At 39.2% G+C, this 25,336-nt stretch overlaps 1 protein-coding gene and 1 pseudogene across 2 annotated transcripts; one reads left to right on the plus strand and one right to left on the minus strand.

The window, feature by feature from the left end:
- The first annotated feature begins 216 nt into the window (after positions 1 to 216).
- Positions 217 to 19,972, plus strand: ALKAL1 (ALK and LTK ligand 1). 2 transcript variants are annotated; one of them, XM_059168926.1, is made up of 6 exons: positions 234 to 310; positions 653 to 959; positions 14,387 to 14,440; positions 16,176 to 16,256; positions 17,330 to 17,410; positions 19,843 to 19,972. In XM_059168926.1, exons 2-5 carry the CDS (start codon positions 770 to 772, stop codon positions 17,392 to 17,394), a joined length of 390 nt encoding a protein of 129 aa, XP_059024909.1. In that variant the 5' UTR covers positions 234 to 310; positions 653 to 769; the 3' UTR covers positions 17,395 to 17,410; positions 19,843 to 19,972. The 2 variants fall into 2 exon arrangements, with proteins under 2 accessions (XP_059024910.1, XP_059024909.1); XM_059168927.1 differs by lacking the exons at positions 17,330 to 17,410; positions 19,843 to 19,972 and having other exon boundaries at positions 217 to 1,059; positions 16,176 to 16,255.
- LOC131828420 (U6 spliceosomal RNA) lies at positions 9,153 to 9,242 on the minus strand (annotated as a pseudogene).
- Positions 19,973 to 25,336: the final 5,364 nt, after the last annotated feature.

Raw genomic sequence — 25,336 nt, forward strand, 5'->3', positions numbered from 1 at the left:
ATGTCCAAAAAAAAAAAAAAAAAAAAAAGTAGTCTTCTGTGGTTTTGGGCGCAGGGGTAAATCTGGATGACTTCATCTGTAGTAGAAGTCAACCAGGGAATCACAGAGCAAGCCCCGCAGAGAGCTAGGAGAGCTAGGCGTGGGTGTTCTGCGGGGCCAGCCTCCTGGGTCCTCAGCTCCGCCCCTGCAACGAGGAGAAGGCAATCTCGCGCCGGGGCAAAGCCGCGCTCGCAGCAGGTTGGTCCTCCTGCACCCGGTTTGGTCGCTCCAGCCAGCACCTCCAGGCGCAGCTGGATTCAAGGTGAAGAAAGTGAGTTCAGTACCTTTCCGCCCCTGGAATAGCAGTCTCAGCACACTGCGGCCCAAGTCCATGCTCTGCTTTCCATCGTCCCGACCTAGAAGTTGTGGGTTCTGTTTACCCTCAGAATCTGAATCAAGATCCGGTGTCCCGGCCCGTAGAGCCATTCTGTAGGGAGCCCCGAGGACACAGTCCGAGGATCGGGTGTGCCGGGAAGTCCCTTGTGCTCGCACTCGCTTTGTGTCCTGGGACACCTCTGAAGTCCCCAGACGCCGCTCTGCCCCGCGTCCCCGCCCAGAGACACCGAGGCGCGCAGGTATCAGCAGCGCCCGCTAAGTACCGATTCTGTTCCAGCCGGACGCCGCCGGGACACCGCCCCACCGCCGGGTCGCGGACTTCCCAGTCAGCGCACACGCACCTGCCTCGAGACCCGCCCCTGGGAGCTTCCTTTCGGGTCCTCCGCGCCCAGACATGCGGCCAGCTAAGCCAGGAGCCCCACTGTCCACGCTTCTCCTGCTCGTTCTGGTTTTGCCCCTGCCCGGGGCACACGGGAGGCCCCGGAGTGGCAGGGGAGCATATGCCGCGGAGCAAGAACCCAAGTCGTGGCTTTTCCTCCCCGCGGCCAGAGCCGGCCGGGCACCCAGCGCCTCACGGAGCGCGGGTAAGCAGTCCTTTGCTCTGATGCAGGGATTTAAGAAGGCGGAATTAAGCAGAGCAGAGAACAGACCATCTCTAAAGATAACCGGTTTTCAGGAAAAGAGGTAATGAGTTTACTAGATTTAGCACTGTTGAGATTTAAGTAGCAAAAAACCCCGTCTCGCAAAGGAACTGGAGTGTTGTGTCCCTTCCTTGGTGAAGAAGCCCGTTTCAGGAGGCTGGTGGAGCAGCTGAAACCCATGGGGCTCAACCCCAGCTGGTCCAGGCAGAGTGCACAGGTTCTGTATCTGACAGTGCCTCATTCTGGGTCTTCCTGGGTTTTGAGCATTCAGTGAGCATTGCCTGAGCACACAGACACAGCCTGAACAGACTCAGGAATGCCCCCTTTGCTTTCCCCTTCAAGTTGGCCTCAGGGGATGGTTAAAGAACCGCTAATTTTGAGCGGGCTGAGTTGGCTCTTGTTCACACAGACCTTCCCTAGGTTGGGCTCCTAAATCAGCTCTGGGCACTCAGGTCCCTGGCTACTTAGATGCTGAAGGAGGGGAGGAGGGAAAAATGAGGGAGAAAAAAAAATAGCCAATATAGGGGTCCTGAGATGCCCCAAGGTAGAGAAGTCCAGTATGATTGGGAAATGCGAAAATCATAGGGCACAATGAGGTCAGAGGGGGCAGTCAAGAGTGCAGGGTACCAGGGCAGGAAGAAAGGTAGTAAGCAAGGAATAGAGAAGCTTTGAACACCTGTCTCTGTTTAGAGCTTGTGCCATACAGAGCCAGGTAGAGCCACGGGCTAGGCTTGGAGCAGAAGTGACCCTCTTTGGGGCCATCTGCTTGCCTGGGGACCAGCCCAGTTGGCTGCCTTGCTGTCACCTCATAACTCTCTTGCCTCACATTTCACTTTTAGTAAAGCAAAGAGGGATTACTTAGTATCATTTTTCTTCCGTAGTGGTTGTGATAGAAATACATATTTATTTCCTCCACAAACTTTCACTGAGTGCCTATTACATGCCAGGCTGAGACCACCTACTGAAGCAGGCAGCCAGATGTCTGTGCTCTGTCACATTCTGGGTGTGGAGGGAGAAAGGCTGTGCACAGGTAAAGCCAGAGAGGAAGCAGAGGGAGGTGTTGGCCAGGGCCTCAGAAGCTGAGGTGGGTTGTTGAGCTTCTGGTGCTGGGCCAGGGCAGAGATTTCCAGGGTGACTAGTAAGCCCAGAGTTCTCAGGAGGGGAGGGGAGGCTCTGGGGGTGACTACAGCAGTGGTGTCACATCCTTCATGTATATGGACTTGAAATTATTGTGAGCCTAAATATTTATCTCTGTTAAGAGTTCAGAAATAGCTAAAGTAAAACCAAAGAATGGCCAAAATAGTAATTAGTAAAAGTTTATTGGGGATGCACCAAAAAGAGTTTGCATGCCAGGCGCTTTGTTGTTATAAAGCAGCCTATATAGTGAGAAAGCAGTGATCATTTATTCTTCACAGTGATTGATTATAGTATTACAATTAAGTGCTTGGGAATTGGTTGGTAGTTACCTGATACTGACATTGGCAAACAGTTTAAGTGTTGCTTATGAGTTTTAGAGGCATAAGCAAGAGATGACCCAGGTCAAGTTAGCCTTACAAAATAAGCTAAATGAAGCTTTGCTTGTATGACAAAACTGACTTGATCTGCTCAGAGAATTTTCTTCCTTTCTTTCTTTCTCTCTCTCTCTTTTTTTTTAAGATTTTATTTATTTATTTGACAGAGAGAGACACAGTGAGAGAGGGAACACAAGCAAGGGGAGTGGGAAAGGGAGAAGCAGGCTTCCCAAGGAGCAGAGAGGCCAATGTGGGACTCGATCCCAGGACCCTGGGATCATGACCTTAGCTGAAGGTAGATACTTAACCGACTGAGCCACCCAAGCGCCCTGCTCAGAGAATTTTCAAGGCTGGTCCTCATTTGGTTTTGATTTTAACATCTCAGAGAAGGAGATGTTACTTTGGAATGAAAAAGAATGGGGGAAAGGCCCAAACTACAGACATATTAATGTTAACACAGTATTTCAGACCAATTTCATTTCACAGATCTTTTCTCCCCAGTCACAGATTTACAGTGGTGTTTCCTGGTTTTCTAAGAAGGCTCTAACTTCTCTTGGATGCAGGACGTTCCAGTCCTATTGTGACTTGCCCCTCTGCCTTCTGTGGTTCTCCGGGCACCACAGAGGGCACCCTGTACCAGCCACACTGATTCAGACACAGATTCAGACTGTTCCTTACAGATACCAGCCGGTTCTTTGCCTCTGCTACTTTGGAGCCTCCAAGAATGTGCTTCTCTCATCTCTCCGAATTCTGTCTATCCTCCTTGGCTCTGTTACTTTCTGGTATCTTTGTTCCGTGTTCAAAAATATGGAAATCCTGAATTTACTTTGCAACCATCCCCACAGTTCTGATGGAACTTGGGTGTGCATAACTGTGTTACAACCTAAATCCCTTCTATTTCCAGTCTGTTACTATTATAGCTGCTCACTTAGCTAGACCTATCAGCTGAGTAAAATTTCTTCCACAAGAATAATAAAAATAATTTTCCTTATTCTGCATATCACCAAGAAGGAAGTACAGTGGGTTTTTGTTTTTGTTGTTTTGCAGATGAGTAAAATATTTAACATATTTTATTTGCAAAGTTACTGGAAGGTGTTTGTTTCACTGAAAAACAATAATACGAGAAAAAGTCAAGAAGCAAAGGTGATGTGTGATATTTTGCTAAGCACTTGGGAAGTGTTATCACTAGAACACTCATTATGAGGAGCCAGAGTGAGCTCACATGAATGAACTTCTGCCCTTCAGAGTATTTCTGAGTGGTGACTGTTGTAGGATATCATTCACCTAGCTGCTAAGGGGAAATTCTGAGTGGAAGTTGATAGGATCACATATGATGGCTCCTCCTCTTTCCTTGGAATGGTACAGTCCTAGGAGTCTGCCTTTCAATCATAAAATTGGCAAGAAAAACTAGGATTTTAAAAATTCCTTTATAATCTTTCCCCTTCCTTTGGACTTCATTTTTATAGCTATAAATAAGCTTTAAAGCGTTCCGATTTCTAGGATCTTTGTTGCCATGCAGAAGACAGAAAGTGATGGCTAGGTCATTGGTTCAAAGTCTGTGTTCCCCTCCTGTGTGTGCTATTGAAGAAAACATCATTGAGCTCCTGGGTGGTTCACTCGGTTAACTGGCTGCCTCGGACTCAGGTCATGATCCCAGGGTTTTGGGATCAAGTCCTGCAGAGTCTCCCTCAGCCACTCCCGTTGCTTGTGCTTTCTCTCTTTCATACAAATAAATAAAATAATAAAAAAAAAAAGAACATCACTGAAGTGGGAAGTAACATGTCTTGGAGTTTAGCCATTTATTACAACTCTATTTCTCTGTCAACATAAGCTACCAGGAAATAGTAGTGAAAACATTATATCATGTTTGAAAGTGTATAGTTTTATACATATTAATAAAATTAAAATATTATTAAAATAGGATTTATCTGGAATTATTGTCAACCTCATTGGTTAGATTATCTCATTCAGTAATGATTTTTTCCCCTTTAAACACAAGACAGAATTTTTCTTCTCCTACAACTTTCCTCATATTGTGACTTGTATTAGTTTATGCATATAATATGTATAAAATATATACATAGATTATATTTGTATAGTATAATATTATACTATCTGGATATAAACCTCTTGCAGTTGGAACTGAGGACTACCCAGTTTTTAATACCCTGTAGGCTATTAAATTCATTAGATGCAATTGACTTTTAGGAGAACATTTTTTCTTTGGAACTGAAATTTTGAAATGGAAAAAATTTTTAATTAACTTTAAAAGTAAAAGAATTGATTTTTTATTTGCCCTCAAAGGCTGATTAGAACTTATGATTTAATCTGTGCCATTTCTGAGTCATGAGCTCATTTCTTAGCATTTATGACCAAGTTTAGACAACACAACATCTGCTGCCCTTAATGCCTTCTAGGGCAGTGGATCTTCGAATGAGGCCATATACCTCGGAAGCAACTGCGAGGCAAGTTTTTGAATGTAATTATCGTGTTCACCTTGGATATCCTAAATCTCTGAGTATAGCCCGTGCCTCGGCATCAAAAAGCTCTTGGCAGATTCTTGTGTAATTGAATTTTTGGAATTACCAGAGATTTTTAATTGAGGACAGTGGGGAGGAGAAAAGTGGTATATCAGAATCTTCTGGGACGTTTCTTTGAGACAGAGACAATTCCTGACTGGTCTCCACAACCCTAGCCACACTTTTCTTTCCATAGCTCTCTGTCCACCCTTTATCCCCACATGTACCCACAGCACCATAGCTTTATTTTCCCATGAGTCTGAATGATGATCTGTGAAAAAAAAAAAAAAAGTCTTCCTTGGTCTGCCAGCCTCGGGAGCATCGCCATTCAATACTTGTTAGAGAAGCACTATGCAAGAACTATGAATCTTAAAAAAAAAAAAAAAAAAAAAGTGGGGGTGCGCCTGGGTGATTCAGTTTGTTAAGCGACTGCCTTCAGCTCAGGTCGTGATTCTGGAGTCCCAGGATTGAGTCCCACATCGGGTTCCCAGATCCACGGGAAGTCTGCTTCTCCCTCTGACCCTCTCCCCACTCATGCTCTCTCTCACTTTTTCTCAAATGAATAAAAACAAAATCTTTAAAAAATAAAGAACTATGAAGACCTGTGGTATGTGGAGCTTTATGTAAACCTATTAGCCAAACTTTCTCACGCCACCCCTTCTTTCTCTCTCTTTCTTTTCTCTCTTCTTCCCGTTCTGTTCTCCCCTTCCTCCTTCTTTCTCTCTTTTTTAAAATCTAGCATTTATTTGCATCTCACAGTACTGGTTTTGAAGGAGTCCAATCCTGGTAACATTGTATTGGCCACCGCATTCAGCGTAGCTTTACCTCAGCACCTGGGGATTACGGGGGAAAGCCCAGCACATAGTAAAATGACACAGAACAAGGAAAGGTGACTTGAGGGCAGAACGGTGGGAAGGGGCCACTTATCAGACTGCCAGTACCTCTCCTCAGGCCTCCCTCTTCCCTGAGACACAACCATATTGGAATTAGGCCAATCAATAACCCCACAGTGGCTTGTAAGTGTTCAAGTGAAAGGAAGAGTCACAGCTCTGTCACTTTAAATTGAAAGTCAGAAATGATTAAGCTTAGTGAGGAGGATACATCAGAAGCTGAGATAAGCCAAAAGCTAGGCCTCTTGCAGCAGTCAGCCAAGATGTGAATGCAAAGGAAAGGGGCACCTTTCCTTAAGAGTCTGCCTTCAGCTCAGGTCATGATCCCCAGGTCCTGGGATCAAGCCTCATGTCAGGCTCTCTGCTCAGTCTGTTTCTTCCTCTCCCTGTAGCCCTGCCTGCTTGTGCACTCTCTCTCTCTCTATCAAATAAATAAATAATGCAAAGGAAGAGTTCTTGAAGGAAATTACCTTCTTGAAGGAAAGCACCACTGCAGTGAACACACGAATGGTAAGAAAGCGAAACAGCCTTATTTTTCATATGGAGAAAGTTTTAATGATATGGATAGAAAACCACACCAGGCAAAACAGCCCCAGGCCAGTGCCTAATCCAGAGCAGGGCTCTAACTCTCTTCAATTCTGTGGAGGCTGAGAGAGGTAAAGAAGCTGCAAAAGAAAAGTCTGAAGCTAGCAGAGGTGAGTTCATGAGATTTAAGGAAAGAAGCTGTCTGCATAATATCAAAGGGTGAGGTGAAGCAGCAAGTAGTGATATAGAAGCTAAGCAAGTTCTCCAGAAGATCTAGTTCAGATAATTAGTGAAGGTGCCTACACTAAACAACAGGTTTTTAGTGTAGATGAAACAGCCTTCTGAAGAAGATGGAAGAAGATGCCATCTGAGACTTCCATAGCTAGAGAAAAGTCAAAGCTTCAAAGGACAGGTCGACTCTCTTGTTAGGGGCTAACGCAGATGGTGACTTTAAATTGAAGTGAATGCTCCTCTACCACTGCAAAAATCCTGGGCCCCTTGTGAATTATGCTGTGCTCTAGAAATGGAAAAACAAAACTCAGATGAGAGCACATCTGTTCACACACAGTTTCTTGAATATTTTAAGCCCATTGTTGATATCTACTCACTGCTCAGAAAAAAGATTCCTTTCCAAAATGATACTGCTCAATGACAGTGTACCTGAAATCTGATGGAGACCATCAGCAGCCATTAACACTGAGGCACTGAGGCAAGGCCCTCCACCAGCAAAGTGATGAAAACTTGCTGAAAGCTCAGATGATGATATAATTTGCAGCTGAAATAACATTAGGCCTCCCCAAAGGTTACATACAAAGAGAGTTAATCTCTTTATTTAAAAATCTCAAACTCTAATAAGAGGTATGATGTAAAATCATATTTACAAATACATACTTTTTATGTAATTTTATAAGAACATGTAATTTTAGAAGAACAGAAGAGAGTACAGAAGAGAGTATTTTTTTAAAAAAGATTTTACTTATTTGAGAAAGAGTGAGTATGAGAGAGAGAATGAGGAGGGGGAAGGAGAGGGAGAAGCAGACTCCTAGCTGAGCAGGGAGCTGATGCGGACTCAGTCCTGGGACCCTGTGTTCATGACCTGCTGAAGGCAGACACTTAACTGACTGAGCCATCCAGGCTCCCCATGACTATATATTTAAAAAAACCTAAAAGTATTTTTTAAAGATATTGCTTGCTTGAATATGTTTGTCATCAGCTTTTCCCTTCAAATATTTAATAAATTTCCATGTTTTTCAAATACCCATATTTCCCATGAGCAATTTTCTGAACATTGATATAATAGGGTTAGTTTTCATTTTTGAAAATGGAACTGTTTTTATACATTTACAATAGTTGTGTCATCTCTAAATAAAGAAAGTGATAATTCAAGGAACTATATAGCAAACGTTTCAATTTAGGTATCGAAAAATGCTAGCTTAAAACAAAATGAAGGAATGCCCCTCAGTACCTAATAAGGTGCAAAGGATCAATTAACGTGGTTTTGTAAAGAATCAATCAAGTCCGAGCAATTATCTTTATGGTAAGATACTAAGTTATATGCAGGTAAAACTGAACACTAAACGTTTTCTATTATTTTGTTTTCTAGTTGTTCTGGCTTCTGACTTTTTTATTATTCCATATGATCTCTGGTCATTTAAACATTTTTTAAAATTCCAGTTACTTCATAGGGTAGCTCTATTTTTAGCTTTTTGAGGAACCTCCATACTGTTTTCCACAGTGGCTGCACAAGCTTGCATTCCCACCAGCAGTATAGAAAGGTTCCTCTTTCTCTGCATCCTTGCCAACATCTGTTTTCCTGACTTGTTAGTTTTAAACATTCTGACCTGTGTGACATGATATCTCATTATAGAACTAGAGGGTATTGTATTAAGTGAAATAAGTCAATCAGAGAAAGACAATTATCATATGATCTCATTCATATGTGGAATTTAAGAAGCAAAACAGTGGATCATAGAAGGGAGGAAAAAATAAAACAAGACGAAATCAGAGGAGGAGACAAACCATAAGAGACTCTTAATCATAGGAAACAAACTGAGGGTTATTGGAGGAGGTCGGATGGGGGGATGGGGTAACTGGGTGATGGACATGACGGAGTGCATGTGATGTAATGATCACTGGGTGTTATATAAGACTGATGAATCACTGAACTCTACCTTTGAAACTAATAATACATTGTATATTAATTAGTTGAATTTAAATTTTAAAAAGGATGCAAAAAAATTTTAAAAAGGTCGTCAGACTGTCAAAAAAGTAAAATATATACATACTCCTTTTGTATTCCTCAATATGCTAACTAAAGAATATATTTCTAAAAAAAATTCCAGTTAGTTAATATACAGTGTAATAATAGTTTCAGGTATGCAATATAGTGATCCAACATTTCCATACACCACCTCATGCTCATCACAGCACCTGCTCTCCATCTCATTACCAGAGGGGTTACCTCCCCTCTGGTAGCCATCAGTTTGTTCTCTATAGTGAAGAGTCTGTTTTTTGGTTTGCCTCCCTCTCTTTTTTCCTCTCTGCTCATTTGTTTTTTCTTAAATTTCACATATGAGTGAAGTCATACAGTACTTGTCACACTGAATAAAAATATGAAACACTTCATGAATTTGCTTTTTAAATTTCACATATGAGTGAAATCATACAGTATTTGTCACTCTCTGACTTAATAAAAATATGAAACACTTCATGAAATTGTTTGTCATCCTTGTTAATCTTCTCTGTACTGTCCCAGTTTTAATATAAATGCTGCAGGAGCCTCTGCCTTGGACTCAGATCATGATGCCAGGGTCCTGGGATCAAGTCCCGTGTCGCATCGGGACTCTCTGCTTGGCAGGAAGCCTGTGTCCCCCTCTCTCTCTGCCTGCCTCTCTGCCTACTTGTGATCTCTGTCAAATGAATAAATAAAATCTTTAAAAATATATGTATAGGGGCACCTGGATGGCTCAGTGGGTTAAAGCCTCTGCTTTTGGCTCAGGTCATGATCCCAGAGTCTTGGGATCGAGCCCCACATCGGGCTCTCTGCTCAGCAGGGAGCCTGCTTCCCCCTCTCTCTCTGCCTGCCTCTCTGCCTACTTGTGATCTCTCTCTGTCAAATAAATAAATAAAATCTTTTAAAAATAAATAAATAAATGAATGAAAAACCTAGTCACCCTCGAAGGGTGATAGTTCAAAAAATACATATATGTATATGCTGCAGATAAGAGCACGATCTCTGCTCATTTTGAACATGAGAAGTAGGAATGAGAGATAAGCCTGTCAGCATTTATATACACACATGTATATGCAAATCTTCATAAAAGATTTATAAAAGGTTTATCAAAGATTAATAAAATCTTCAAATTTCTTCATAAAAATATTATTGTAAACAAAATTGATAATAGTGGCAGTTGGCAGCTGTTTTGGTTAAATAATAACTAGAAATTTTCACAAATTAGAGTAGTGAGATAGTAATTTGGGGGATACTTGTCATGCATTATGAGGAGATCCTTTTGTTTTTAATCCATCCACGTATATAATCTTTTATACCTTGTTGTTAGATACCAGAAGAATGAAGCATGCATTTGAGACTTGTGCTGTACAACATGGTAGCCTACTCAATTCATGTGCCTATCAAGCATTCGCAGTGTGGCTTGTCCAAGTTGAGATGTGCCATAATTGTTAAATACACTGCAGATTTTGAAAGCAGTATAAAAAAATGTAAAGTGTCTTAATATTTTTAAAGCAGGGAATATATGTTGAAAGGATAACATTTAGAATATTGGGTTAAGCAAAATAAATTATTAAATACATTTTACCTATTTTTTACTTTTTAAGGTGTGGCTACTAAAAACTTTGAAATCACATATGTGACTTATATTTCTGTAATGGAGATTGCTTTCTTTTTTTTTTTTTAAGATTTTATTTATTTATTTGACAAAGATCACAAGTAGGCAGAAAGGCAGGTAGAGAGAGTGAGAGGGAAGCAGGCTCCCTGCCGAGCAGAGAGCCTGATGCGGGACTCGATCCCAGGACCCTGAGATCATGACCTGAGCCGAAGGCAGTGGCTTAACCCACTGAGCCACCCAGGTGCCCTGAAGATTGCTTTTTAAGACCATTTTCCATAAGATATCAATCAACTAATCTTTTGTGGTGTGATACTCTTCTATTTGATTTCTCAAGTAGTATTTTGTTGATCCAAAATTATCATAGGTGCATCCTAACATTAAATACAAATTCAGTTTCAATCAACTAGTTTTTTTTTTTTTTTTTTAAGATTTGATTTATATACTCGACAGAGAGAGAGAGATCACAAGCAGGTAGAGAGGCTGGCCGGGGGGTGGGGGGAAGCAGGCTCCCTGCTGAGCAGAGACCCCCTCCCAATGCAGGTCTTGATCCCAGGACCCTGAGATTATGACCTGAGCTGAAGGCAGAGGCCTAACCCACTGAGCCACCCAGGTGCCCCAAAATCAACTAGGTTTTTTTTTTTTTAATTGAAAAAGTAATACAGATTTATGTTCAAAGTTAAAATTAATAATAAATATGTATTGAAAAATTCCTCTTTTCTCCCACCCCCAGAATCTTACTTCTTGCCTTTCTGCAGTCACCATTACAGTTTTAATACAAAGAGGAGTGTGCTACCAAGCAGGCATTGGCAAACTTTTTCTAGAAATGGCCAGATAGTAAATATTTTGGTTTTGTGGACTCTCTGATCTCTGCAGAAAGCACTCAATTTTGCATTATAGCACGAAAGCAGGCATAGACCACATGTGACCAAATTAGTATGGCTGTGTTCCAATAAAGCTTTATATGCGAAAATAGGCATAGGGCAGAATTTGACACCTGACACTAGTGCTGTTCATTGGAAATACAATAGCTTATCTCTAAACCTTTTGACTTATGTGTGTGTATCTTGTTCCTCCATACTGGGCATTATGATCTTTTAAGAGTGAATCTTGACTATGTCATCCCCTTGCCTAATCTTTGACTTCTCATCACTCGTAGAATTAAGGACAAAGTTTATAAAGGACTATAAGGGCATCTATGTCTGCTGCTTACGTGTGTGTATGTATGAGAGAGAGAGAGAGAGAGAGAGAGAGCACAGGCATGAGTCAGGGAGGAGTGACAGAGGGAGAGGGAGGAGTAGGCTCTCTGCTGAGCAAGGAGCCCAGTGCAGGACTTGATCCCAGGACCCTGGAATCATGACTTGAGCCCAAGGAAGATCCTCAACCAACTGAGCCACTCCGAAGCCTTTGTCTGTTGCTTCAGCTGACTTTTCTCTCCCTCACCTTCTTCCTCTTTTAGCCATCCTGGACAGTTCTTAAATACCTGAAACACAGTGTCATCCTTTCCTCCTCAGAGATTTCTTTCTTCCTCCCTCCCTCCTTCCATTCCTTCCTTCTTTTTCTTTCTGCCCTTCCCTTCCCTTCCCTTCTCTTTTCTTTTTCTTTTTTTGGGGGAGGTGCCTAAGGTGATGTTTCCATCTCTTACCTAGATATCTCTTGCTTATCACTTTAAGTGTCAACTTAAATATCACTTTTCTGTTTCATTTAAGCCAGTCTGCTTTATGTTCCTAAATTGTGTTTGTACTTTGAAATGAAAATTCAAGTGTATTTAAAGTGTGGTTTTCTTGGTGGCCTATACTGAGCTCAAGCAAGACCATGATTGTTTTCATTTGAAAGGTAACAAGCTACTTGAAGGATTATACTCTCAGCTTTTAATTCCTTAAACATTTGCCAGATGACCCATCTGCAAAGCAGTGTTGTACACCCTGCAGATGAACGAGACATTGTACCTTTCCTCAAGAAGCCACAATATTGTGGTGGAGACAGACTCATGCATTGTTCACTATCATGCTAATCTGAAAATTGCCTTTATAGAAGAAGTTAGAAAGTGTGCTATGGGAGTGTAGAAGAGGGGTGTCCTCCTGAGTGTCATCATTGTGCCAGGCCTCATCAGAGAAACACAATTATCATACGATCTCACTGATATGTGGAATGTAAGAAACAAAACAGAGGATCATAGAGGAAGAAAGGAAAAAGTAAAACAAGACACAACCAGAGAGGGAGACAAACCATAAGAGGTTCTTAATCATAGGAAATCAGCTGGGGGTTGCTGGAGGGGAGGAGGGTAGAGAGATGGAGTAGCTGGGTGATGGACATTAAGGAGAGCATGTGATGTCATGAGCACCGGGTATTATATAAGACTGATGAATCACTGAACTCTACCTATGAAACCAATTAATGTTGTGTGTTAATTAATTGAATTTAAATTTAAAAATATTTAAAAAATCATAGTTGAAAATGTTTTTGGAACTAGAATTATTCATAGTCTTCGAACATGTTTTAGCCATAGAACTCCAACTGTACTCAACTAACTCAGCTCAGAAAGGGGCAGAGGAGCTACCTTGCCAGATAAATTGGGGAGTACTGACTTCCCAGGAGCCAATTTGCCACGCTTGGTTTCAGAGAGGTATTGGGGAAAGACCTGTGTTCAGTCTGGAATATAATTAATGAGAACACCAAAATATTTATATAAAGAAATACTTATATCTTCCTATTGCTTTGTTTTTCTGGATTAGTTTGGATGGTTCATAAGTACAGATGTTTGTTTTGTTGTCAGTGGGAGGAGAGCTCGAATCCAGCTGCACATCTGTCGCCCTAACAGTGCTGCTCCAGACTCAGAACTGGGCTGCTAGGAGCAGGGAGCTCCCTACGCAAGGAAGCACTCTTAAACACTCCTCATTAACTCTAGGATGTAAAGGGCTGTTAGAATTCCTATGTCTTCATTTTACACTACCTATCTCAACGAGGTACACAAATCAGTGTGGTCCTTCAGACTCACTTATTATGCCCCTATTAAAACTCATATGATGTTTGACAGGCACAAGAGTCAATCTATAAAAAGGACATTGCGAGTTTAAATCTGTAGCTGTCAATGAAATTGGGTTCAAAATTTTATTTGTTTCTGTTTTCTTTTCCTCTTAAAGAGTTGTGTATATTCCAAACTGTTTTTTTTTTAATAAATTGTGTTTTTTGCTTATAGGGAGTACAAAGTGAAGTGTGAGATGTAGTTTGATTTTTTATTTTCACTTACTTAAAATGCAAAACCCCAGGTGCCTGGGTGGTGCAGTCGGTTAAGTGTCTGCCTTTGGTTCAGCACTTGATTCCAGGATCCTAGAATCACACCCCAAATCAGGGTCCCTGCTCACCTGGGAGTCTGCTTCTCCCTCTACCCCTCCCTGTCCCCCTAACCCTCCTACTTGTGCTCACGCTGTCTCTCAATTTCTCTCTCAAAACTAAATAAAATCTTAAAAAATGAAAATCCCCTTAAAGTAGGAGTGTATCATGAACTGGAGATTATTTCACCTCATTTTTTCTGGCTGCTGTTGGGAGAGTGGGTTAGAGGAATGAGAAGACCCATCAGGGAGCTGCAGCACAGGGATAATGACCAAAGTATGATGGCTTGGGACGAGAAGAAGCAGAGTGTATGGGTCTTGGGTAATTTCTGGCATTGGAATATATAAAATTAAGTAATGGTGTGTATATAGTAGAGAAGGAAAGAGGAAAGTCAGGCATACTTTCTTGATATCTGGGTTGAGCAAAGAGTAAGGAGTGATGCCTTGTATGAGACAGGGAACATGGCGGGTGGGGGGCAGGGAACAGGTCTGGGGTCTTAGGGAAATCAGGTGTTCAGTTCTGGCTATGCACTTTTGAGAGGTCTGTAAGTTTCCCAGTTAGAGTGGTAGAGCTCTGGGTGAGGTCTGAAGCTCCAGGGAATGGTCAGAGCCAGAGATACAGATTTGGAATGAGCTGCATGAACTTCCATGAGTTCATGTGTTAGGTGGTTGTCATTATAGACTATTTATAAGGATATTTTTAATGGTGGAAATGCATCTAAGAAATTGTAATTTTTTTTCTTTTCAGAAATATTCCCAAGAGATTTGAATTTAAAAGACAAATTCATAAAACATTTCACAGGTAAGCACAAAATCTATCAGTGATACAATTAAATAAAAAGCTTGTATACAAATTACTGTTAGGCATTAGGGATATGAAGATAAATGTCTGTAAGAAGCTCAAAAGTCCAGTTAGGAAAGTGGACAAATGCTATTAAATTGCACTAATAATAATATCAACCAGATCTTGGTAAATAATAGAAATGTATATATATATTTTTAGGGATGCACGGAAAGTGAATAATTTTGCCAAAAACTACCAGGAAAAGCTTGTAGGGTGCCCATTTAAGTTGGGCTCTAAAGGAGAATAACATTTTCCTGGATGAGAAGAAATTCTTTGAGAACATGGTAGCTTGGAGGCAGGACAGGTAGATGGTGTGGATACACTGTGGGGTAAGTTTAGGTAAGGGTGTGTGTGGCCACTGGACAAAAGTATGCCTCAAAAGGTAGGTTGGAGTCATACTGTGAAGAATTCTAAACGATTTATATCCTAAGGAATTTAGGTCATGCTTCTTAGGCAATGGGGGGCAACAGAAGTTTTTTTTTTTTTTGAATGGGAAAAAGACAGACTTTCATATGCCATGTCTTTTTTTTTTTTTTTTAAGGTTATTTATTTATTTGAGAGAGAGAGAGAATGAGAACACAAGCCTGGGGTGGGGAGGAAAAGGGAAAGAAAGTCTTAAGTAGACTAGTAGACTCTGCAGTGAGGTCCGAGCCTGACAGGGGCTCTATCTCATGACCCTGAGATTTCTACCTGAGCTGAAACCAAGAGTCAGACACTTAACTGACTGTACCACCCAGGCGTCCCCATATGCCATGTTCTAAGCACAGATGAAATACTGTCTTATGACATTTTCTTTCTTTTTATCGACTTTGCTTATCATTGGAAATCACATTATGCCTCAAGTTCTAGTAATTCATTAAATTATTGTGAATCAAGCACGACCACCTTCACCATTGCTATTGCCTGACTGCTCCTAACCATCCCAGCTGCCTTTCGCTGTTTTACATCTCAGGCCTATAAGCTGGGAAAATTATGGTTTTCCCACTTAAAGAAACCAGTGGCCATATTTAATTAATCTGAGAATGATGGTTGTGAGCTTAAACCAAGACCCACCCTAGCAAGTGTAAGGAATTTTCCAGTGTTTACCGTTTCTAGTCACTCTGTTCACAGCACTGTGAGCCCTTCTACCACTTCCAAAACATCAGATTACAGATGTAGGGATAAGTTTTGGTGGGAATTCTCTGGGTTTGTGGCAATAAATAAGGGAAGCCTCAAGTCCCTGCTCACTTTACTACAGTCCTTGACACTAACAAGACACAAATTAATTAGAAAATGGAATTAATGTCTCTGTATATAAGCATTAATTCCTGTTATATTAAAAAAAAACCCTGAAGAACAGAAAGTGGGAACGAGGATATTTATTTTTTATTCTTCACATCTACTTGATTTGGTTTGTACAATTTCTTTTTCTATCTAGAGCTTTTCCCCTCTTAATTATTCTAAAGAGTTCTTCAGAAACTGAAGTTTCCAATATGTGAAATGGTGAGAATTGGTAATGAATTCAGAGCTTTTTCACAGATTACAATTTACTACCTCCCACAGAGCTAGGGTAAGGAGAAGTATTCTCAGACAAGTTCTTTTAAGGGCATGGAAGGATGCTAAGTTACAGTTGTATTATTTCCAGCCATCAAGTACTAGCAAATTTGTTTGGAAAACATGCCGATGTTTATCATAAACGTTCTTTTCCTAATAGGGCCAGTCACATTTTCAGCTGAATGTAGCAAACATTTCCATCGACTCTATCACAACACTAGGGATTGTTCAACACCAGCTTGTAAGTAGTTTGGATAGGTTTCCTTTTTTTTTTTTTTTCCATTAAAATAAAATCTTTATGCAACAATAAATGCATGCAATTTAAACTTCAACTGTCTGCGTCTGGGGATAGACTAAACAATGTATGAGATGTTATTTATAACATTGACAGTACTTAAATGAAGGCTTGTGTGTGCTGTTGAGAGTGCAAAGAATGAAACTGAATTGTAATTGGGACTATATCTAAATCTGAAAATAGCCAGATTTCCTTAAGGACTGAAATGTTTGTCAGGATTTATGCCTTTTTTCATTTTTCAAATTCCTTGGCATGAAGTGCTCTTCATATAAATGAGAAAGAAAATAAGATGACCATGAAGTCAAAATTTCCTCTTCAGTTATTTTAAAGTAAATAGTTTCATATCATTTATACAATGAGTGACCGATTGTTCTGAATAATTATAGCATAGTGTTTTAAATGTGGCTCTAATGAATTCTTTTGGACACTTAAGTCACCAAAGTTAGTAATTTCAAATGTAATATTTAAATGTTATTATTGAAACTGCCCAAATTGGGATCATGTGTGGTAACTCAGTTGGCTGTTTTTAAATTCCTTTCTAAACCTCAACTTTCCTTTTAAGGTGCACGGATTTTAAGCATTTTGTTTCTTTTTAACTAGATTGGTCATTTGAAGTATGTTTAATTTTACTCAGGAAGTTGAATCAGAATTGTTATAATTTTTTTCAAAAACTGCTTGTGTTCAATGACTAAGGGAAATTAATCACACTGGAATCAAAGCAAACTAAGTCGTAGCACAGCATAGTGAAGAAAGCTTACTCTTTGAACTCAAACTACTCAGTAGTTATGAGATTCTTGACATTTGGATGCTGGTTTTTCATCTCTGTCTTTAAAGTGAGGGAACAGTAACATCTACCTAATTGTGTGATGAGAATTAATGAGAAAACCCAGGTTAAGCATTTGTTGTGTTAGGTGCTTATTAAATCTTAGCTCTCATTCTCAATTAGTGATAATAATAATATGGTTTTCCCACATTTATAATAACTGTATGCATAATTTTCCCTTAAATGTTTTTTGTAGATTACAAGAGATGTGCTAGATTGCTAACAAGATTAGCAGTGAGTCCCTTGTGCTCACAGATCTAGAAGACTTTCCCTATGAGTATGTATTTATTTATTTTTCTTATTCTGTTTAATCAGCTAGCTTTCTGAAGAAATTTTGAACAATTTAGAAAGCCAGGCAGCTGATTGTAGCAACACCTAATGAACTTAATCTGTGGATTTTTCACTTAGTATTAAAGCTTTGTTTAAATGCTCAGACTGCTTTATTGAATTAATTAAAAATGCCCTCAACGGTGATTAAATTAAGTAAAATAAACAACTTTTTGGCAGCCTTACCAGTCTTGAGTGATTTTTAAAAATATTTCATCTATTGGGGTTATATTAATATTGTGCAGAAGCCTTATGCAAATAGACATTAGATGTACAAAGCTATATAAAGCTCTACCTTTTCTTAACTGGTCAAAAGATATAATAAAAGTAGCACTGGGATCTAAAATTTTGGTTTATGTAGGGTACATAACAAAAAGAAATAAGGTATTGGAAGAGTAAAGGAAAAAGCAAGGGATCAAAAATATGATGAATATGTAATCATCTGCTCTAGCTTATACTTTGCCAGAGTGAAATAGTAAGTCAGAATTTTCATTCTGACTAAATTACCCTAGGAGCCCTAGGACAATAAAGTATTTGGATAACCTAAAAAAATATAACATTTATTTACAAAAGTAGACTCTATACAAGAAACTGAAGGATCTTTTTTCCCACTAGAGATTTTTCTACTCAGTAGTTCTTTCCCGGGACAGAACAAAGCCAACACACTTTTGGGTCAGTATTTCAGCACCACGGACAAGTCTCTTTAAAGAAACAGGTTTTCATCTGTTGATGGACATCTAGGTTCTTTCCATAGTTTGGCTATTGTGGACATTGCTGCTATAAACATTCGGGTGCACATGCCCCTTTGGATCACTACATTTGTATCTTTAGGGTAAATACTATCATATGATCTCCCTGATATGAGGAAGTAGTGATGCAACATGGGGGCTTAAGTGGGTACGAGAAGAATAAATGAAACAAGATGGGATTGGGAGGGAGACAAACCATAAGTGACTCTTAATCTCACAAAACAAACTGAGGGTTGCTGGGGGGAGGGGGTTTAGGAGAAGTGGGGGTGGGATTATGGACATTGGGGAGGGTATGTGCTTTGGTGAGTGCTGTGAAGTGTGTAAACCTGGTGATTCACAGACCTGTACCCCTGGGGATAAAAATATATGTTTATAAAAAATAAAAAATTTAAAAAAACAGGTTTTCACAGTTTGTGACATAGAAATGGAAGTCATGGAATGTGTATATAGAATTATCTCTGAATCTCTTGATTTAGCCCATGAAACTTGATCTACCCAAGTAACTGCATGGGAATTTACTTAACTCATCTCACAGTTTCATTGTGCCAATTACTAAGACAATCTTGACTTGTTGTCTATTTCTATTCTTATTTAAAAAGCAATTGTAAATAAATAATAATAATTGATACTCTTAATTCTGCATATTCACAGTTTCAGAATTTTAAAAGTTCTCTCTCTCTCCCTTTTTAAAAAGGTTTATTTATTTTAGAGAGAGAGTGCAGCAGAAAGGGGAAGAAAGAGAGGGAGAGAGAGTCTGAAACAGATTCTGCATTGAGTGTGGAGCCTGATTTGGGGCTGGATCTTACAACCCTTAGGTCATGACCTGATCTGAAACCAAAAGTTTGGATGCTTAACCAACTGCACCACCCAGGCTTTCCCCAATTTTTTCTTTCTTTCTTTCTTTTCTTTTCTTTTTTTTAGATTAAGAGAAGATCATTTTAATGTTCAGAGGCAAGATATTTGAATAATAACTCTCAATCTATCTCAAACCTTTTGAATAATATAAAACATGAATAAATAAAGAAAATTCATTAGGCTATTGAAGTGATCTAAATCAAGACACATTTATCTTTCTTTGTTTTAATATATTTTATGTGAATGAGTAAATTTGCATAAAGTCAAAAAACCAACAAAATAACCATGAAAATTCTCAAAAAATGAATGCTGTACTATAATTCCAAATACTGCATATAAACTTACATTCTCGTAGAACTAGATTCATAGAAGACAGAGCTGAAAAATATGCCCCTTAGAAATTGCAGAGAAAGACATATTTCTATCGTAATATCTGTTTCTAATTATTTATTTAACAAGGTATTAGAAATACAGTATTAGAGATTAACAGATTTTAAGAATATTTATGTTACTTAGGTTATGCCAAGTTCATTTTTGGTTTATTTAGATATCATAAAACTTTAATGGGGGAGTCATAATTTAAAGTATCTAAAAGTACTGATTGACCCCTCTACCCCTCCACACTCATTAGCTTATATTCTCAGAATTAAATTATAAATTGAGCCCACAGATTCCTTCAGCAAAATAAAATAAAATATAACTATATTAAAACTATGCATACTTTTAAGTACATTAAGAATCAGAATATAAATAATAGTTTTCTTTTTCCCCCTGACAGGCATTTCTTAAGAATGTAAATTTGATTTGAAGAAAAAAGTGCCTGGAATCATACTAACTGTACAAAGAGATGAAGAATCTATTTTTATGGCATGTTAATATGAATAAAATAAGAGACTTCTCAGAAACAACTGTTTGTTTGTGTCCTTTCATATAGTTCAGTCTTTCTTGGTTTATTTTCATGTATAGAGTAATTTGAAATTTTTAAAAAATAAAGTTTAAATCACACAATGTATATAGAATATCAAAAGTGTGCTATTCTTTTATTTTTGGTAGATATATTTTATTTTCTTACATGGTTTATGTTCCATATAGGTATGGATTAAATATTTAACTATGTAAATTGTGTCAGAGAGTGTTGAGATGAGTGAGAAATGATTTTGGTATATGATTTGAGTAACGGTTTGTTGAATAATCATGTTTGAAGTCCACTTTTGTAACTCTTTTAAAATAATATTTAAATATATTTATTCAGAATTTTTCTTTAATTGCACTAATTTGAAATACGAATTTTATTAAAACTGAAATATGAAAATCTGTTTTTCTTTGAACATGTTTGTAGCAGAGGTTACACTATTGAGATATGATTACTATATATGTAAATATGTATAAATATGTATTTTCTAGACAGCTAACCAGTGTCCTGAGAAAATTCCTATCTTTTTGAAGTTTGAACATATGGTAGTGCTGTCTTAAAGATTTTTATTTTAAATTTATTTATTTGACAGAGAGATCACATGTAGATCACAACTAGGCAGAGAGACAGGCAGAGAGAGAGTGGAAGCAGGCTCCCTGCCGAGCAGAGAGCCTGATGTGGGACTTGATCCTAGGATCCTGGGATCATGACCTGAGCTGAAGGCAGAGGCTTAACCCACTGAACCATCTAGGCATCCCGGTAGTGCTGTCTTAAATAAAAAAAGCAAAGAAATGTGTCATGGAGTTAGGAGAATATAGGGGTTACCTGGATACTCTATTTAGAATATTTAAGTAATCTCTACATCAGTGTAGGGGTAGAACTCATGACACTGCAATCAAGAGTCTGGTGCTCTACTGGCTAAGCCATACAGGTGCTTGCTGTTTAGAATTGAACAACATATTCTGATACATTAAAATAGTTTCATGTAAAAACAACAATGAAAAAATGAGAAACCTACAAAAAATGATAAAAAAACCCCATCCTTTTACTTTTAATTATTATTTTTTAAAAGATTTTATTTATTGGAGAGAGAGAGCATAAGTGGGGGTGGAGGGAGGGGGCAAAAGGAAAGGCAGAGGGATGAGTAGACTTCTTGCTGTGTGTAGAGCCCTACTTGGGGCTCGAACCCAGAACTCCGAGATCATGATTTGAGCCAAGGTCAGCCACATAGCTGACTGAGGCACCCAGTAAACTGCTCCACATCTTTTTAAAGTAGAAAGCAGGGCACAGACAGTGCAGTCATTGACTTCGCTCTACTTATTCCCATTGTTTGTGCTGGCGTCACAGACACAAGTACGTCTGCACTAGCTGGTGCTTTTATTTTGCAGCTCCTTTGGTCTCTCCCATAACTGTGTGTATCCTGTCTATATATGTAAACATACTTACTCCTTTATCGATCAGAAAAACAAGCTCAAAAGTGCCTTTGGCTTTGGGAATATTGTGAAATTTAGATTTTCAATGTTTTTGTTTTATTTATTTTGCCTATGGACAAAGACAATTATGTTTAAAAAAACATGGAAGGGGCAGAATGGAATTTTACAATATTGCTATGTAGTAAAGAATGAGAAGAATACCATATTTTTAGTTCATTGCACTTAACATAGTAATTATAATCTTTACAACATTTGGAAAAATGAAGTAGTTTTTCCTCATAACCATCTAAGAGCTGGAGTGTTATTTTTATTAAAGTGAAGAGGCTATTGAATAATGACAAATAAGAACTTAATGGTGAGACATATGTGGCTGAAATAAAAAAGATAGCCTAAAGGGGCTTCATGATTAGTATGATTTCAGTAAGATAAATTATTTCAGATGGAGTTCTATGAAATTAGATTTTAAACATTCCCACAGATGACTGCTGTGCCTCAGAAATGTATTCTATGACACACACACACACACACACACACACACACACACACATATTTAAAGCCTGCAGGGATAGATTAAAAATATCTCCAGTTAAAAAGATGTTTATTTTATTGCTTGATACTCATTTTCTCATTATATTAAACTCAACAGCTTGAGAGAGTAGTCAATAAAGAAACCCTTAATTTGTCTCCATAGAGAAAATTTTCTCACATGGGGAAATAGGTGGTTGAAAGATGAATAGGGTAGAATACGAATGGTTACTTAGTAACAAAGTAACATCCACGCATCACAGAAATAATCTCATTGTCTAAGTGACAAAACAGTAGGTTAACAGTGTTTACTCCAGAATACTGAGAGCTAGATCGATTAAGCTGGCTGCTCTCAACTAGTCACCTACGGGTTTCACAAGACTGCCCAGTGAATCTCTGAACTATCTGCATAATTACCTGAACTTCCACTTCTCTTTCTATTGTACATCCTTTGCTTTGTTTTTAAAATTTATTTATTTATTTATTTTTTGAGGGAGAGAGAGAGAGAGAGAGCGAGCGAGCGCCAGGGTTGGGCAGATGGGCAAAAGGAGGGGAGAAAGGGAATCTTAAGCAGGCTCCATGCTCAGCATGGAGCTCCATGCAGGGCTCCATTTCATGACCCCTGAGATCATGACCTGAGCCAAACTTAAGAGTTGGACACTTAATTGACTGGGCCACCCAGGTGCCCCAGTACAACCTTTTCTTTAAAGGCAAGATGCAGTCCTTGAGAGTCCTGCAGAAGACAGGAAGCATGTGTGATTTTGAGGGGTGGGGTGGGATGGGGGGCGTGTATGTGTCTTATCACTTTTCTGTATGTTCAAAAAATAGTTAATTGATTAGAACATCTAGCCCTATCTGAAGCAGCCCTTCCCCATATTACCTTGTTTAATTTGTTCAATATCTTTTATCACTCTTTGTAATAATAATATTTGTTTCTCTTATCTATCTCTCCACAATAAATTGGGTCTGAAAGAGAAGCACCTATCTTCTGAAATATTTCTAGAGCCTAGAAGAGTGATCAGCTCATAGTAGGTGCTTTATATAATGAAGAATAAATAGTTATCGCAAAATCCAATTAAGGAGATTAAAGAACATATTTTAATTTATAATAAAAAGCAAACAACGATTTATGAAACACTATTGAGAGGCTGTCTAGTCATGCAGTAAACTCGTGTTTTGTGCTTCATGGAAAGACACTGAGTCAAAACCCACAGAACAGATTGTCTGCCACATTTCCCCTTTGCAACTCCTTCAGTTTATCCAAGTCAGAGGCATGAACACAGTAGTAGAACTGGGAGAGCCATTTAAACTTGTGCATGGAAAATCAAGTACCTGTAAGGCCAGGTGACTAAAGCAAATGATTCAAACAGATCACAGGGACAGTGGCTGGTTTTCACAACCTGTCAGCAGTGGTGGGTGGGTTTCAGTGCTGGCCAGTGCTGCCATGTTAGAAAGCAGACTCCTTTTGAGTTTTCTAGGATTGCTGGAATTTGGACTTTGATGTGAAATATATAAACTTCTAAATGTTGACATTTAACTAGAAAAATGTTACCACACTGTGCCAGCCAAATAAACAATTTTGGCTCATGAACTGCTATTTTTTTGGCATATGATGGACATTTTAACTTGGGAGTTTCTTTGGTTTGATTTCCTTTTATCCTTTTTGAAGAATCTTGGCTCCCTCTTCTATCTGGTCCCAAAGGAGATTTACTATCAGTTTGAGTTTTACCTTGTCTTTGCCCTAACAGTCCCTAATACTCTGTTCCTAGAAATTTCTCCTGGGATCCATGCTGTGGAACCCCAGGCAAGGCAACCATATGTCCACATCTCTCAGGTACCCTGAGATGCCTCTTGATCTTTGACAATAGTGACAGTCTTTAGCTTCTTCAGCCTGTGCCAATAATGGGCAGAAAGGTGAATGGAGGGGAGAAAGAGAGAAAGGAAGAACAATTTGAGGTATAAAAACCATTCTAGGGACGCCTGGGTGGCTCAGTGGGTTAAAGCCTCTGCCTTCTGCTTGGGTCGTGACCCCAGGGTCCTGGGATCAAGCCCCACATTGGGCTCTCTGCTTGACAGGGAGCCTGCTTCCTCCTCTCTCTCTACCTGTCACTCTGTCTACTTGTCTGTCAAATAAATAAATAAAATCTTAAAAAACAAAAACTATGTCCATCTATCTGCATCTGGTCAGCAAAATATTCCCTCTTTTCTTGCACATCTCAGGAGCTTGATATTAAAAATTTGTTTGAGTGAGTGGTCAGTGAATTAGTACCAGATGATATCATCCTTGCACCTTCCTTCCTCAGTTTAATAAAGCAGTTACTTTTTCATACTTGTGAGCGTGGTGGAACAGCAACTGTTATGGTAACCAAGAGCAGCTCTGATGAATAGTTGTAATAGGAGGCAGAGTCCATGAAAGGTTGGAAGATTAACCCTTAACAATGGGGCTAATCCCTCCTCAAGTAGGACGTGTGTCCAGGAAGGTTTCTTCAGTTCTATCATGAAACAAAAAGGAAAACAAATAATTTTTAAAAAAACTTCTTGAGGGGCACCTGAGTGGCTCAGTGGGTTAAAGCCTCTGCCTTTGGCTCAGGTCGCGATCCCAGATTCTCTGCTCAGCAGGAGCCTCCTTCCTCCTCTCTCTCTCTCTGCCTCCCTCTCTGCCTACTTGTGATCTCTGTCAAATAAATAAATAAAATCTTAAAAAAAAATCTTCTTAAGGTTCTTAGTCTTAATGAGTAGGTGTCCAGAATGCTAGAACATCCCCTAACTGCCAAGTGAAGTTTCTGTTCAAAGGCAAGATCCACTTCTTGTGAAGTGACCTCAGACAGGCTCCAACCTTGAGGAAAATCTGTCTTTGGTATTTATGTGCTATCTGGTGTCAGTAGAAGTATAGAGACAGAGGATGGTAGAAAATAGACTTGAGGGGAGGGAGTGCAACTACCTAGGAACAAGTAGCCATTGAAGGGCCTGCGGGGCATCCAGGTAGAGAGGACATAGAGGATGTTGCAAAGAAGCCATCAGAATTCAAGTGAGAATTTCTCAGTCTCAGGCTAGTGGTATGTTACCAGGTAATCTGTGAATCCCTTCTGAAAGTGAATGGAACACACACACATAGTATATATACCTATAATCTGTATATATAATATGTTTTATATTATCAATGTTTCATTTTTCTCCAGAAAAGATCCATGGCTTTCATTAAATTGTAGAAAGGTCCATGACACCCAGCTAAGTTAAGAACCACTGATTTAACTGAAGCCTCTGGGAGAAAATTATAGCATGAGATGCCAAAAAAAAAAAAGGGAGCCTCAGGTCCTGAGGAACAGCCTTTGGGGAATGGAGATGTCATTGGTGCTAGCAACTTTAGTAAGTTTGGGAACAAAGGTTTTAGGGTAGTGGGT

The sequence above is a fragment of the Mustela lutreola genome, chromosome 3 (genome assembly GCF_030435805.1).
Source record: "Mustela lutreola isolate mMusLut2 chromosome 3, mMusLut2.pri, whole genome shotgun sequence".
Classification (NCBI taxonomy): domain Eukaryota; kingdom Metazoa; phylum Chordata; class Mammalia; order Carnivora; family Mustelidae; genus Mustela; species Mustela lutreola.